This window comes from Ceratotherium simum, chromosome 23 (assembly GCF_057802395.1).
Source record: "Ceratotherium simum simum isolate JZ-2026a chromosome 23, ASM5780239v1, whole genome shotgun sequence".
In the NCBI taxonomy this organism is placed as follows: Eukaryota; Metazoa; Chordata; class Mammalia; order Perissodactyla; family Rhinocerotidae; genus Ceratotherium; species Ceratotherium simum.
In genome coordinates this window covers 46441261-46457865 of record NC_141922.1, presented here as the reverse complement: position 1 = coordinate 46457865, position 16605 = coordinate 46441261, and the positions used below count along the sequence as shown (strand labels likewise).

Sequence of the window (16605 nt, the reverse complement as noted above, 5' to 3'; positions counted from 1 at the left end):
TCTCTCTCTTATATTTTATGTTCTGCTCCCCTTCAAAATCAATCATAATTGGGTTGACACAGGGTAGGATATTAGAAAAGCCATATTATTGGGATGCCATTTAATTTTTGAGACTATAAATTAAGTGCTCTCAAATCTCAAAGGGAGTTTTTGATTTTAAAATTTTCTTAATTTTTAAAAATCTGTGCAACTGCTATATTACTCCTGACAATCATGGGACACATGAATAATGTTTACTTTTAAAAATAGTCTTAAGGTGTTTGAGAGGCCAGTAATAATTTTGTTTTTCTTTTTTCAAATGGAACCACACAGATCATTGCTGCATCATTTGCTTGTTATTGTACCAATATGGAAAACACGTATGGATTAGAAGTAGTTGGTCATATTCCAAAAGGGTAATGTAGTCTTTTTTTTCTTTTGTATCTGCTTATTTGTTTGTTTTTGATGGAGGAAGAGACTAGAGTTAGGTGAGTATGGATTTCATTTCTTTCAAAGGCCCTGTATGGGACAAAATTCTAATTAGCTCCTATTTTAAAATGATAGACACGAACAATAAACATATAGAGAAACAGTAACTTCCTAGACTGTTTATTATTACTAGGGAAGTTGATAACTATTTTATCCAGCATTGCTTCAGGTAGAAGATTTGGATATTATTTGAAAAAAAATGGAGGGCACTGAATTTCTAAATTAGAGTCATGCTCTGGGATTTAGTCTGCTCTACTTCCCTCACATATTCTTATGACTATTTTTATTTCACTTAAAACGTAGTAAAAGTACACAAGCATCGTCTGAAATAGCAAACCCATAGGCCCGGGCAGTGTCTAATGATGAGAGAAAGGGTGGAAGTGGGGAAGAGGGTGTGTTCCCTACCTGGCTTGAAGCCTTCCTCTGGATACTAAGAGGAAGTTTAACAGAAGAGCAAGTGTTCCCCTAAAAGGGCAAAAGGTTGTTCCAAATATAGCCTGAAAGAAAATGAAGGCATCTTAGGAAAGAGAGGGGTGTCTTTTGGGTTATTCCCTTTTAATGGGCTGTTTATACAGCAATATTGATAAATTTGGGGCAAAGTTACAATTGTTGAGTCCTCTCTACTTTTATTTTCAATCACAAATTTTGGTTTCTAACTACATTAAAATAGAGGAAGAGTAGAAAAATTCTCAGAGATTAAAAAGATAATTTAAAAAAAATCCTTTGTCTTTAGCCTGTAGAGATACAGACTAGAGGTGATTATCTGACTCAATGTGGATTTTCTAAAGGGTTCTCTACTTTTCCACTCTCAAGTCAGTTTCTTGTTTCTTTCTAGGTCAGTTTATTGTTAATAATTAAGCAAGCTCAATTTTCATGAAACAAAAGTTCTTTTACTTTGAAATAGTAGCACTTTTGTATAGTATATATTTTAGGGCCTGTAACGGTACAAATCAATTTGTTTTGGCGGAAAACTTTAGTAAGTGGGCAGAAAAATCATGCTTCTTCTCCATCTCCTCTAATTCTGCTTTATTTTGAGTGACCTTTCCAGAGCTATTGTCTTCAAGAATCATAGAAAGAGCATGGCATTGAGATTAGATAGAGCTGAGATTGAATCCCAACTCTACCATTCACGTTGTGACTTCAGCTATATTACCTAACCTTTCTCAAAACGCTTGCTCCTCCATACAGGGCTCCAGTGGCACTTGGTCTGGGGGTTGTTGGGAGAATTAAATGAAACAGTTAATATAAAAGGCCCAAGCATTCTATTTATGTGCTAGGTATTAAATCAGCATGAATTATCTTCCCTTTTTCTTCTATTTTTGCCTCAGAGGGATTTTTTTATGTTTTGGAGGGGAGGTAAGTCTCCCAAAGCATCATCAAGGATAAATGAACCATAATACTTTAGCTCAAGTGGTTTTCAAAAGACAAAAAGACAATGGGTGGGTGTTAATTGAAAGAAATATTTTAAATAGATCTTTAAAACTGAGAACCAGTTAACTATGGTCCTTTATTTCTCAACAGGGGATAGATGGAGCCTTTATACATATTTTTATTAACATACGTGATACATAGTTAAGTGTACTGTGAAAGGATTGAGTTAAAAACATAATTAAGACTACGAACTCAATGGCAAATTTAGGGATTAATTCAAGAATTGGAGCTCACAGTAAACTAGTGTTTGTATACAACACTGTAGTATTCAAGGCAGGAAATATAGTCTCCAATGCCAGCCAAATAAATATTTGGACAGGTTCAAATGAAAGAATGCTCCAGATTCGCTTTTGTTTTGATACAGGAAATTTTTGTGGAGTCAGTTTCTGTGGTTTAACCTGAATTCCCTGGATTTAAATGCCAGTTAGATGCATGGAGCTGTCCCTGTGGTGTTCCTTGTGATTTTGCTTTTCTGCTAAATAATGTTGAAAACAAAAGTCTTCTCAGGGCAAGGCTGCTTGGTTTTCTTATGGGTATTTCACTTATTCAACGTAAACTTCAGAGCCATTACCACAGTTGAATTCATTGCAAGTTGTTACAGAAATTATGTGAAAGTTAATGACTTCAATATGGTCTTTCTTTACACAGAATCCCTCCACCTAGAGCTCCCCCAATGAACGTTCTCTCTGCAGTGATCACTGAAGCTTTCGGAGTGGCACTTGTAGGCTACGTGGCCTCACTGGCTCTTGCTCAAGGGTCTGCCAAAAAATTCAAATATTCAGTTGATGACAACCAGGTGGAGTATGCCCCAGCCCTTCTCCACAGCTATTGAATCATTGTACTGTGTTCGCTCACATCCTGAAAATGTTGAACTTAGGAAAATATAACTTTCCTAAGTATATAGCAAGAATGGGTAGAACAAAACAAAAGAAAAATCTCTAAATCATTTATAGAATGCTGAAAATCTGGCCATCATGGGTTTGTTTATAACATAACTTTTTTTTTTTAGAGAGAAGGACATCTTGATGTTCTTTTTGATTTGTTTTTAGGGGAGAATCCAAATATATTTATCACTGCATGCTGACTTTCGAAAGTTATGGATTTCAAAGTACAAATAATACTAGTATTGTTTATTCTTCTTAGTAAAAAACTAAAGGATGTGAGGGTCTATTCTTAGAATATCAAAGGATGAAGATTATATTGATCATATTTTTGGATCTACTCCTCCAGTGTCTTATTTCAAGCCGAGTGGCCTACACAGGTCTGCAGGGACAGCCGCAGGATAGTAGTTACAAACACCAAATTACCTGTGTCTGATTCTCATTCTGACGCTACATGGCCTTAATCATTTCTGTGCCCCAGCCTGCCCATTTGTAAAAAAGCAGATTTATTCATTGAACAGATGTGTGTTAAACCCTACTATGTACCAGGCACTGGTCTAGAAGCAAGGGATACAATGGTGCACAACACAGACCATGTCTTTCCTCATCTCAAAACCTCCCAGTGTCTTTCCATCATATTCAGATGAAAAGCCTCTTTACCACGACTTATGAGGCCCTATGTGACCTGTCACTGTCCCTTTTCCTCTCTGATCTTGTGTCCCTTTTATACTCTATTCTAGCCACACTTACCACCTTGCTTTTCCTTGAACCCTCCAGTCATGCTTCTGGCTCAGGACATTTGCACATGCTGCTCCCTTTTGCAGGAACTCTGTTCCCCCAGATATCTGCATGCCTCCGTTATTCAAATGTTGCATTCTCAGGGGAGCCTTCCTTGGTAACCTAAAATCCTAAACTCCAGATTTTTCCACTCCCTTCTCTGCTTTACTTTTCAGATTTATCTTGTTTATGGTTAGCATTCCCTCACTAGAACACCAGCTCGATGAGGGCAGGGATGTTTTGTCTGTATTGTCTGTATTGTTTACTGGCAGCAGCAGCAGAAGGAAAACATTAGAAGTCTTTTGCAATACTCCAGGTGACATTTAATGACTTGGACCAGGATGTAGCAAGGAGCTGAGAAGTGAACACATTCCAGATTGGATGTGGATGCCATCTGGGAAAAAAGGAAAGAGTCAAGAATATCTCTAAAGCTTTTGGCCCAAGTAATTGGAATTTGAGATGGGGAAAATGTGGGAGGACCAGGTTGTGGGTGGTAGAAAGCAATAGCCTAATTTAGTTAAGTTTGGGATTCCTCTTAGCCATCCAAGTAGAAATGCTGGTCATATGGTAGCAGGTTGGCTATATGAGTTTGAAGTTCAGAAGAGTGGTCTAGGCTGGACAAATTTGGGAGTTGTCAATGTATATTTGGGTAGGTAAGATGTAGATATGTTAATGAACCGAAGTGGGTTTGCCTCATGGTGAGTTAAAATCAGACTGTCCACCAGAAGTAGTTGTCACACAAAGTAGGGTTTATTTGCAGGAAATAGGAGACCACGCAGAATCATTTCCAAATTTGTGGTTCTCCCCAGCACAGGACAGCAGGGGCCTCTTATTTCGGATGGGGAATGAATGTTCAATAGGGAGAGGTGGGTATTCACTCGTGCAGGCTCAGTTGGGAAACATGCTTCCACATGTGCACTGGCACTGCTCTTGCTTTGGGGCTCCATGTGGCTCAAGGTGGTTGGTGATTGCATCCCTTAACATAACAAAAAAGAAAAAAAAGCAATTTGGAGAAACAGCTAAATGCTTCCAGAAATCTCCCTTGAGTTTCTAGGGGCAATCAGTTGGTGACATGTAGAGAAGAGAAGTGGTCTAATAATTGTGATTGGTTAGATGAGGAGGAACCACAAAGGAAATGGAGACCTGGCGGCCATGGAGGTAGGAGGAAACCAGGAGGGTGTGAGGTCCTAGAAGTGAAGTAAAGGAAGCTGCAGGGAGGACGACTGAGCAGCTGTGTCAGATGCCACTTGTAGGCCAGGCCAGGTAGAAATTAACCATTGGAGTTGGCGTTGTGCTCGTCATTGGTGGAGTGGTGGGAGCAAACCCTTAGTAAGCAGTGACTTAAAAGATAGAGAAATTGGCAAAAGAGACTATAAATACCTTGTGCTTCCCTCTAAGCTTGTGAGGGAAGCTGGTATACCTGCTGTATACCAGGTGTTATAATGGGTACTGGTAAGATGAGGGTGATGATAAGAAAGTGCTTAGAACAGTTTCCTGCCCACTGTAAGCACTCAATAAAGGTTAGCTATGTTTATTATAATGGTTAAATCACAACTAGTGGAGAGAACAGAGTTGAATATAAAGCAGACTCAGTCTTGGCCAAGTTTTACCTGTGGTGTCTAAATGTTGACTGTGATTAAGAAATGTTATATTCTCCTATGATCAATCTTGTAGGAGTTTTTGGCTCATGGGCTCAGCAATGTGATTCCTTCATTTTTCTTCTGCATACCAAGTGCTGCCGCCATGGGAAGGACCGCTGGCCTCTACAGCACCAAAGCCAAGACACAGGTATTGTCATTGTTCAAGGACCAAAGAATTCCTGGGCCTTTCCTCTCCTTGGGGAGTGGAATGGGTGAGCTTCTTTTTCAAGTTCTGAAAATATTTTTACTTCTTCAACTTTTTTTTAACTAGTTTCGAGGAAGTCTATCTTCTTTTTCTAGTGAATGATCCTTCCAGAAGCTGAATGATTCAGTGAGCAGACTAAAAAATCCTGTATTAATGGCAGCTTTATTGTTGGCAACGTTTGAACCAAAGCTCCCTCTAGTGGTGCCTCTGATTTTTTTTTTTGCTGATCTTAATTCGAAAATTTTCCATTTTTGTTCACTTCCTTTAAATAAAATGAAATCAATTATTTGAAAAATCAGTTCTTGACACTGAAATTCCTGTTAATAGAGACATACAAGTATGTAAATGAGTAATAAGATGTCTGTGCACATTTTAGTTTAAAGAAACAGTTATTATATATTTTTAGGAACTCAAATCAATTCGACATTTATTGAGAGCCTGCTGTATACCAGGTGTTATAATGGGTACTGGTAAGATGAGGGTGATGATAAGAAGATGTCGCTGAGATGATGGCTGTGGTGTTGGTGGAAGCATATATTGAGTTATGTGCCAGGCATTGTGTCACGCTTTTTATATAAATGAACTCATTTAACCCTTTAGGCAACTCTATGAAGGAAGTATAATTATTATCCTCAATTTCCACATGAGAAAATTGAGGAAAAGAGGATTGAAGTAATTTACCCAGGTCACAGAGCTAGTGAGTGAAAGAGCTGGGATTTGAACCCAGATAGATTTACTCCAAATCTTGCACTCTTACTCACTGCTCCATACAAGAAAATTCATGTATATGTTAATGTAAGAAATTAACAGTGACAGCTAACCATTATTGAAACAATTCATGTTTATTTCAAATTGGAATTGAATGAGAATTTATAAAACATTTTATGTGATAATTTAAACATTTATTAGGAGTCTACCTTATATTAAGTCTGCTTTGGGGGCTTATAGAAGAATAAATTTGTAAAAGATATGGTTCTTGACCTTGGGGGTAGTGGCAAGAGAAAGGTGTGTAAAACAGACATTAAAATATAGTATAAAAGTAATTAATAAAATTATTAATGAAGGTACCATGGAGCAGAGGGGAAGCAGCAACAAATTCTCAGTGTATTTGACAAACAGTTGCCACAACTTATCAGCTAAGATGTGAAATCCTCCTTCAACTTTGTTTTATGTGACAATTTGATTGATTTTCACACAGTTAGTGATTTCCAGCATAGGTTCATCATGTGTATCGGCATAAACATTTTTGCAAACTGTACTCCCAAATGTTTGTGATCTAAATTTGAATGTTTAGTATGTAGTGTACTCAAGTATCCTTTACTCTGAGGACTCTTCTATCTATATAATTGTAGGATTCTACAGTAGTTTCTTCCTGGTTTCTCATGAGGATGAGTATATTCAGATTTCCTCTCATCATGTTCAAGCTAGATAAATAGAGTGAGTGGGTGAGGGCATGGATTCCAGAGCCTGGGCTTGTGTTCTGGCTCCATCACTAGTGGTTGGATGACTTTCCACTAGTAACTTGACCTCTCTAGCCTAAGTGGACTCGGCTGTTAAAGTAGTTGTTATAAGGATTAAATGAGTTGATATGTGCTTATTTAGCACAACGCCCGAGCACCAAATAAATGCTCCTTCAATGTTAACAATAATCATTGATTTTATTATTTTTTTTATTATAATAAAATATTTTCAGAACCTTTCATTTAATATTTAATATTAAAACATCCTGATTTGGTAGGGATGCAGGAAGGCAGTTTCTAGTCCAAGTGTCCCCTCCAACTTGCTGGGGATCTTGAGTGAGTTAGCATCTTTATCCATCACTTGGACAAAGAAAGTTGGAAGAGAATCTGTGAGGTGTCCTCCAGCTTGAGCGTGTTCCACATCTGGGGTTTCCTTGGGCATTTACTGCTTTTCTAATTACTATTGTAGTAATAACAAAACCATCTGATTAATCTTTGTAACTTTCAATATCAAATGTCTAAAAGAGAGTATATTGAAAAATGTGTGTTTATTTTTATATCTGGGACTTTTTTCATTTGAGTTGGGCATAAATTTGTTCAACTAATAGGGTAGGGATGGAAGGGTGCCCTTCTCTGTTCTGGAGGCGACACATTTGAATGATTAGAACAACAGAACTTTTCTAAGGACTTTTCATTTAAGAGTTATATTCTACATGGTATTCTATTCATCAGACTTCAGAAGAAATGAAAGAAATCTAACAAAACACTAGTCAGGGAAACAAACCTCGACAGCAGAGTATTTTCATGCTGTTCTGCTTGTTGAGGTGGTTGCTAATCTGTTCAACAATTCCCACTGAATTGCTCAGAGAAGGAATCTGATTTAACATGCACACCCAAATCAAGGATGCTTTCCCATGGTAGTCATTTTAGACCTTTAACATTGCAACTGTTCAGTTTCTGTGGATATGACTGATAACTCTTGTGGTTTGAAGAAGGCACTGGGCAAGACAAGTCTGAAAAGTTTTGTTCTAAATAGGCTATTTGTGAAACCAGTTTTCTATGTGATGAGACTTCCTAAAACAACCCCTTAAATGACTCTCTCTCTCTTAGGGACTGGATTTGTACCCAGTAAATTAATCTAGAAGACTAATCTAAAAGCTCTTCGACTTTTAGGCTAATGACAACTAATCAAAGGAGCAGTGGAAACCACCTTACATTTATTAATTATTTTACCAACTGACTCTTTCTTATTCAGAAATGTTACCAGTATTTCCATAGAAAGTTATCTTTTTAAAATGCAAATATGATCTTATTACTTCCCCCTAAAGCCCATAAAAGGCTTTGTGTATAGGTTTTAGAACTCAGACCTTTATGTTACCTACAAAGCTCTGAGTGCTTCCCTCTACAGCCTTGTCTTGGACTGTTCTCTCTCTCATTCTCAGCGTTCAGGTCACATGGTCCTTCTTCCTTCCTTGTAGGCTCCCCGGTCTGTTTCCTTTGTCTCTGTGGCTGCCTCCCCCTCTCTCTGACGTAACTCCTCCCATCCTTCAGATCTCACTGACAGTTCTGGGTCAACCATGTTCTTTTTTTCAGAGACCTTAGCTTTGTTGGACATTAAAGGTTCATCAGCATAATTATATGATTGATATCTACCTTCAACTCTTGACTTAAGCTCCTAGAGAACAGGGCCTTGTATCTGCTTTCGTTCACTGTATCCTCAGTGTCTAGCCCAAGGACCCAGCACATATTAGGTGTTCAATAACTATGTGCAGAATGAATGAATGAGAAATGAAATATCCAATAATTATAAAACTAGTCAGTTTTGCTGACATTAGAAGGGACAGGTCAAGCCAGGCAGAGTTTTTATTGTGACTTAATATAATACATTTGAAGTCAGGAAAAATCCCACTTGAAATCAGGCTTGGGATTGTAGGGGAGGAAGAACTATTCTTCTACCCTCTAGGTCCTTCTGGCTGGTTTAAGAATTAAATTGACATGAGACAGAATAACAGGAGAAAATCAAGAATGTTTAATAACATGCATACGTGGGAGAAACTCAGGAAAACTGAGTAACTTGCCAAGATGGCTAAAGCCACCACCTTAAATACCATCTTCAGCTAAAGACAAAGGAGGATGTTGGGGTAGTGGTTTGAGACTTCGAAAGGGAGGAAGGCAATTCACATGGAGATGGAAAAGCAAATGTTTGATAAACAAATGTTTACTGGGCCATCCATAGACAATGTGACCTGAGAGGGAGAACTTTGATAAAAATAGGCTTAGCAAGGATCCTCCCAGTCTATCATATCCAGAGTTATCTATGGTGGTGGCCTGTCCTGGGACAGGCTTTTTATCTTAAATTCTTTTAGGCAGTTTGGGGGAAGGTCAAAGTTTCCTTCAGAGTCTTTTGTCCTTAAAAATTATCAAGTCAAAGAGACACATTTTGGGGTGGCCAATTCTGATCCCCTGCAGGATCATAGAATTTAGAGAAGCACTGTTCAGGAGAAACATAATATGAGCCTCATAGGTGGTTTAAATTTTCTAGTAGTCGTATTTTACAAAGTAGAAGAAACTGATAAATTAATTTTAATAATACATTTTGATTTACACAACATAGGATGTTATTTCAACAAAGAATCTATCTAAAAATTATTAATGATATATTTTACATTATTTTCTTTTTGTACTAAGGCTTCAAAATCTGATGTATATTTTACGTTTACAGCATATCTTAATATGGACTAGCTACATTTCAAATGCTCAAGAGCCACATGTGGCTATCTTAGCAGCACATTTAGGACCATTTACATAAAGTGAGTTGATGGTAAAGCCTTTCAATGCTTTAGAAATCAAATTAAAATGTTTGAATTGAAATAACAAAATATTTTTGCTGTTAGTGCCATTCAGTCGTTTAGCGACTCTGTGTACAGCAGAGCTAACCCTGCCCAGTCTTTTTGGCCATCCTCTCACCTTCTGGTGCTGTATCAGACAATGCTCTGCTGCTATTCATAGGGTTTTCATGGCCAATTTTTTCAGAACAGGATGGCCAGATCCTTCTTTCCACCATGGGTGACCCTGGTGGTATTTGAAATACCAGTGGCATAGCTTTCAGCATCACAGCAACCATAGAATGACAACCGACAGACGGGTAGTGTGGTTCCTCAACTGGGAAATGAACCCAGGCCTCAGCAGTGAGAGCACCGAATCTTAACCACTAGACCACCTGGGCTGGCTAACAGAAGATACTGATCACTTAATGCCAAGGTCTGTGGTCAAAGGCCCAAACACACTTCTATCCTCCACATGTGGAAACCTTTTTTACAGTGATTCCCTTTAGATGTGACGTGCAGAGCATGCTTCTCTAAGAATAAGAAAGTCTTGGTGCTGCCTAGACATACAGCACAAACAAGAGTTGCAGGTCCTCCTTCCATTCTTACCTCTAAAGGATGTCGATTATGGGAGGGAGCCCAGTATCCCCTGGCTCTCTCTCCTGCATGTTTCTGTTTGCTTCCAACAGAGTAGATACGCTGGTGCTCTTCAGGCAGTTTGGGAGGCATCACGGAACCATGAAGGATGAGAGGCAGCATCTGCTGCAGGCGAGGCTCAGCCACAGCTGAGAACGACAGCTGGCATGTTCTTCTGCAACACTGAGATTGCCTCTGGGTTCTAATTTGCCAAACTATATTCCTTTGTTCTTTCAGAATTTGGCTTATTGCTTCCAATTTCTTTAAAGCCTTCTTAATCTAGCCTTAGTTACCCAATATCCTGTCTCCTTTTCTCTTTCTGCCCTGTCCCAGCTCTTGCACCATTCTGTTGCATTCCACGAAGCTGTGCATATAGTGAGCTCTCAACCTTCTTTGCATTCTTTCATAACTGCTTAGGATGGAAATGACTGGCATCTCACTCTTCCTGCAGTCATATATATAGGTATGGGTAACACTAATGCTTGCAGAGTCGTCTTTGTAAGCAACTAACAACATATATAGTATTTGTTTGAAAATATGACCAGAAGAAAATATAGATTATTCATTATCCTGTATGCAAAACTATCTTAAATATGAGTAGTTATGATTCTAGAACAAAAAAATTATCTTTGGACATTTAGTTAGTATGAAATGGAGTTAAAAAAAATAAAATACCTCAAAAATATTGGCCCTATGGGTAATTAAGGGTGCAAACACTTTGCTAGTTACAACCTAAGCTAACCTGAAACTTATTAAGAAGGGGGCACTTAAGCTTTTTTTGTTTTCTGAGTTTAAAAAAGGGAATAAGTTTCTCTCTCTTGTTCTGGTTATAACTTGCCTTTAAAATTTTTCTCTTGGTAGATCAGAGATATATAGAGAGTAGTGCTTTATATGCAAGGGTATGAATATTCAGAAAGTGGATGATATTTGAAAATTTAGTGTAATTGAGTTGTTACCTGAAGTTGGAAAGTCTATGATAGCACTGCAAATATCTGGTCTTAGTTTTACCTCTTTGTACAATTTCTGGGTTGGCCATCTGTGGAATGATGGCTTGGAATGCATGATCTGAATGATTTTTTACAAATCCAAACTTCATCATCTGGGTTTCTTATTTATGGAGACAAAGAACATCAGTATTTGGAGAGCTTTGAGGGCAGAAACTATTATATTATTGATTGTTATGCTTGAGGAGTAGATACACTGGGCAGAACTGATAAGGATTTCTGTCCAATTAGATGCACTTGCCTTTTGACCTAGGGTATCAATAGTGATGAGGCAAGTACACTAAAGGAACTGACATAAGCCATTTGCTTATATGGTCTGTTTCTTTATATGACTTACCATGTAAGATTAACAAGTAGTCTTTTCACCCATCGTTTGTCACTCTTTGCAAATAAGATCCATGTAACTCTTGACTTATTTTGGCAATAAGACTGAAACTGTAGTTCAGTGGGTGCGTTATTATTGATGTACATACAAAGCATCATGTAAATAAAAGATAAGTTAAATATTATATAGAGAAAATCCCAGAGATAGTTGTAGTTTACTGTTCTAAAATAGAATTATTTAGTTGTTATAATTTCTATAACAGCTTTAGTGTATTATAAAATATCTAAGAACCTTAAAAGATATTTGGCATTTTGGATCCTAATTCAGTTCATAATCTGTATACCTTCTAACTCCCTAGGTCTATGACCTGGGGCAAGTCACTCTGCCTCTCTGTGCCTCAGATCCTTCCTAGGAGTTTAGACTCTAGTTGTCCCAAATTCATACCCCCAAATAAGATTAAGGGTTTTATTTTCGGGTATGTTGTAATTGTATGAGTGAAGAGTCCCACAGAAGGGGTACATGCCATTGTCTTTTGTCATGAAATAAACCTTAGCAGTTGGTGTCCTTTTCTTTCCATATAAACATGGATATACCGAGTCACTTACTGGGCTATCTAAATGAATCCTGTGATGTGCCTTCTGACACCTAGCTCTCTCCAGTCTAGTGGAATGACAGGCATCATATTTTGTTGTTTAAAAATTCTTATCATGTAAGATCACCAGTTAGTCCTAAATGGTCAGCATAGTGACAGTTTGGTGTACTATAACTTCTTTATGGGCAATCTTTAGTTCTCTAATGACTTATTTCCCACAGAAAGATTTTTTTCCCCTTTATATGCTGGGGAGTGCTGGAGATGAGTTCCACTAAAAATGCAAGGAACTTGTGTGTACCTTCTTAGTTTAGTAGTTTTGAGTTTCATCCATGCTGTTGCATGTGTCAATAGTCTGTGCTTTTTTTATTGCTGAGTAGTATTCTATTGTATGGATGTACCACAATTTGTTTATCTATTCACCAGTTGGCAGACATTTCAGTTATTTACAGTTTTTGGTGTTTATGAATAAAGCTGCTATAAATATTCACATATAGACATTCACATAGGCATATGTTTTCATTTCTTTTAGGTAGCTCTGGGACGTACAGTATGTAAATGCATAACTTCATAGGAAACTGCCAAACTGTTTTCAAAGTGGCTGTACCGTACTGCATTCCCACCAGCAATCTCTGAGAACTCCAGTTGCTCTAAGTCCTTGCCAGTCCTTGATATTGTTTATTTTGTCTATATATTTATTTTTAATTTTAGCCATTTTAATAGGTCCTGATTCCCTTTCATATCTCCATAATGATATTTGAGACATCTTTGTGGTCCTGTGAAAGCCCTCTTTTCTCTTGTTAGGCTGACAGTTTGACCAAATGTTTTTGTTGTCCTGAACACTTGCTTATGTGAAATCAGGTTCTCCATCAAGTGGAGCATAGCTAGGAGTAAGGTGTTTTTTTCTTTGTGAGGAAGATCAGCCCCTGAGCTAACATCCATGCCAATCCTCCTCTTTTTGCTGAGGAAGACTGGCCCTGGGCTAACATCTGTGCCCATCTTCCTCCACTTTATGTGGGATGCTGCCACAGCATGGCCTGACAAGCAGTGTGTTGGTGCACACCTAGGATGGAACCTGGGCCACCAGCAGCGGAGCGCGCACACTTAACTGCTACGCCACGGGGCCGGCCCCTAGCTAGGTGTTTTTAATTGCCTTTTGTCAGCAGGTTGAGATGTTTAGAACATGATACCAATGACTTTTCAGGGTTGATAAAATTAAGTCTGTTTCACTGCAGGGACTGCTCCCACAATCCTATGTACCTGCTTCATGCTAGAGCCCTTCCTAACAAAGAATTTCAAAGGGAGTAAATGCTTCTGTGGAATTTGTCATTAGCACAGAAAAACCCTAAGTGGCATATTCAGTTATTACCCGAACAACTCGCTAGGAAATGAGGAGGGGAGTCAGGTTGAGCAACAGGCTAAAAGACTTTTAATTGAAATGTCACTTTCACTATTAAACAAAAAAAGCCATTGCTGTGATGTGTGATAAGAGTTGATGGTGTCCTATTTCTTCGTGTGGAATTGCTTTTCTCTCATCACTGACTTAATTTGATTGCACCAGTTTGTCAGCTGTCTCATTTGGGTTCCCTCAGCTGCAAAATATAGATGATGACAGTCTACGCAATTTAACAATCGTGTGCCAACATTTTGTTTCTTCTAATCAAGAAGAACTAAGAATTATCTCTCCCCTCCCTATAACTTTGGGATAATGAGAAAGGTCAAAACTTTCTTTTTGTCTGTCTTGTATCTTACAGGTGGCTTGTCTAATATCTTGCATTTTTGTGCTGATAGTCATCTATGCAATAGGACCTTTGCTTTACTGGCTGCCCATGGTACAGTAGTGCTTTTTCATTGTCTACTCTTTAACTTTACTTTTAATGAGAATCATTGTATATTAAAATTTCTTCAAAGAGTAACCTCAATGATCCTAAATCTGAAAACCATGTGACATAAATAATAGTTGAATGGAGGAGAGGTGGAAAGAGACCACATTTGATGGGGGAGGAATGGGAGGGTACCATGACTGTTTTCTAATTCTTAGGCTCTCATATAAAATTGGCATTGTAGAATTAGATTTATTATGTGCTCATTTGCAAGGTGGAGCTAGGCAATCTCTGTTATAAGAAGTATACTTTGGAAGAATTTTATCAGAACTTGGACTGTTAGAAAATGCATGCTGGGCAAGAGAGTAGGGAACAAAATACACCTTGCCACTCTTGGTACATTTTTATGCAAAGTGACTCAGAACACTGGTACCAGTGTTTACCTTGCCTTTCATAAGCCTGGGGCACCAAAGTGGTGCAAGTAAGATCCCAGTCTTCAGAGAGCAGAGACTGTCTCAGTCCTTTCTTGTTCTAATTCTTCATTCATATAGTGAGATTAAATAATTTCCACAGGAGGATCTTCCAAATATTCAAGTTCACTTTTCTAGAGAGTTTTAACATCTTCAGGTGAAACCAGATAACTGATACTTGAGGTAATTATAAAGAAATATATGATATAAACATTTAATTTTTTGCAACAAAAAGATTTCAAACAAATGGCAGTGAATAATTATTATAAAGAGGACATTTAGCCTTGTAACATCCACTTTGATCACACTACCTTTCTTTTTCTTTCTGTATTGTTTTTTAGAATGGCATAAATTTTATCCTGTGATTTTTCTAGAATTGATATTATATTCCTAAAGGACAATAATAGGTTAGTGCTAAACAAAACAAATATTACTTTAGTCTTCTAAATGGTGTTTGCTTTTCTCTCGTAAATACTTTAAAAACAAAGAAACAAAAATACGTTGGTCCTTTTAAATTTAGATTAAAATCTTTGTCTTGCTTCTTCATTAACTTATTTCTTATTTGTAGTGTGTTCTTGCAAGTATTATTGTCGTGGGACTGAAGGGAATGCTAATACAGTTTCGTGATTTAAAAAAATATTGGAATGTGGATAAAATCGATTGGGTAAGTATAAATTTGACCTAAACTTTCCCTCTTTGTCTTAAGCATATGTTAGAAAATAAGCTTTAATATTTTCACTTGCAGAAAATAGTTTTAGCCATTTGAGACTTGTATACTTTATAAATTACCATTTATTTTTTTCATACTCTTACTAAAAGCATTAAAATGTAAAATATCTTAATAAGAAACAGAAATGAAATTTTGTCAAATTTTGATTGATGTATTGTTTGAGAACTTTTAAAGAAATGCTAGCTAACTTGAGTGGATTGGGGATTCCCAGTTTCCAATAAGAATTGATTCTGGAAGTGAAGCTCATCAAGGAAGTACATACTAATGGAAATATGATCATTTATAACATGTATGTAAAACCAGCATTACTTGCTAAGAAATATATGCTGCATTAATATAGGGTGAACATCGTAACAGTGACTGTATTCATTCTAAATACAAAAAGTCTCATGAATTGTCTTTTAAATGGGTCACATTAAGAGGAGCATTATGTTAACAGGGTGTTGCCAGGAACAGATTAAATTATACTGAACAATGATAAAGTGTGGTTTCTACGAACGGAAATATTTAACAACTTATTCTAGAGAAATGTATCTATGCAAGAGCATCCAAAATTCTTTCTCTCTCCCATACGGGTGAAGTATTTCATGAGTTCCCATTGTTTAGCTCTATTATGGTATTCACCATATTGAAATGCAATTATCTATGTATTCCCCCTCCTTCAGATTTTTTACTCTGAGAGACTTTGGGGAATTACTTATGCTTGAGCCTACTTTCATAGTACTTCTCCTAAGGCTCAATATTACTGAGGTTCTACCAAAGTAACATGCTGGGTGCCAGAGATGAATAAAAATCTATTTGTCCTCTCCAGACACTTACATTTGTGCAGGAAGCAGACATGGAAACACTCTTATTATGCAAGGCATGATACAACATGACCTAGAAGCAAAAGTACAAGCTTAGTGATGGGGAAAAATAGAGGCTGGAGCATTTAACTTGGGCTAGGCTAATAAGAAAGGCTCTTACAGCAGAGCTGAAATGTGAACTGAGACTTGAAGAACAGTATTTGGTAGACCGGCCAAGAGGCCAAAATTAGCCAGGCTGTTGGAATGTCATGACTTTTTTTTTATTGGTGTCATATAGTTTATAACCGTGAAATTTCAGTTGTACGTTATTATTTGTCAGTCACCATACATATGTGCCCCTTTACCCCTAGGCCCACCTCCAACCCCCTTCCCCTCTGGTAACCACTAATCTGTTCTCTTTGTCCACGAATTTGTTTATATCTTCTACATATGAGTGAAATCATACGGTGTTTGTCTTTCTCTGTCTGGCTTATCTCACTTAACATAATACCCTCAAGTTCCATCCATGTTGTCACAAATGGGACGATTTTGTCTT

The 16605-nt window shown here is 37.6% G+C and overlaps 1 protein-coding gene across 3 annotated transcripts in view; it reads left to right on the top strand.

Annotated features, from left to right (window-relative positions):
* Nucleotides 1-16605, top strand: part of SLC26A7 (solute carrier family 26 member 7) — a 139370-nt gene that overhangs the window by 87680 nt on the left and 35085 nt on the right. For all 3 annotated transcript variants that reach the window (XM_087447684.1, XM_087447683.1, XM_004431160.3), the window contains 5 exons: nt 313-395; nt 2548-2695; nt 5232-5345; nt 13996-14073; nt 15103-15198. In XM_087447684.1, coding sequence (XP_087303810.1) covers nt 313-395; nt 2548-2695; nt 5232-5345; nt 13996-14073; nt 15103-15198 — 519 coding nt within the window. The remainder of the gene's footprint in view (nt 1-312; nt 396-2547; nt 2696-5231; nt 5346-13995; nt 14074-15102; nt 15199-16605) is intronic.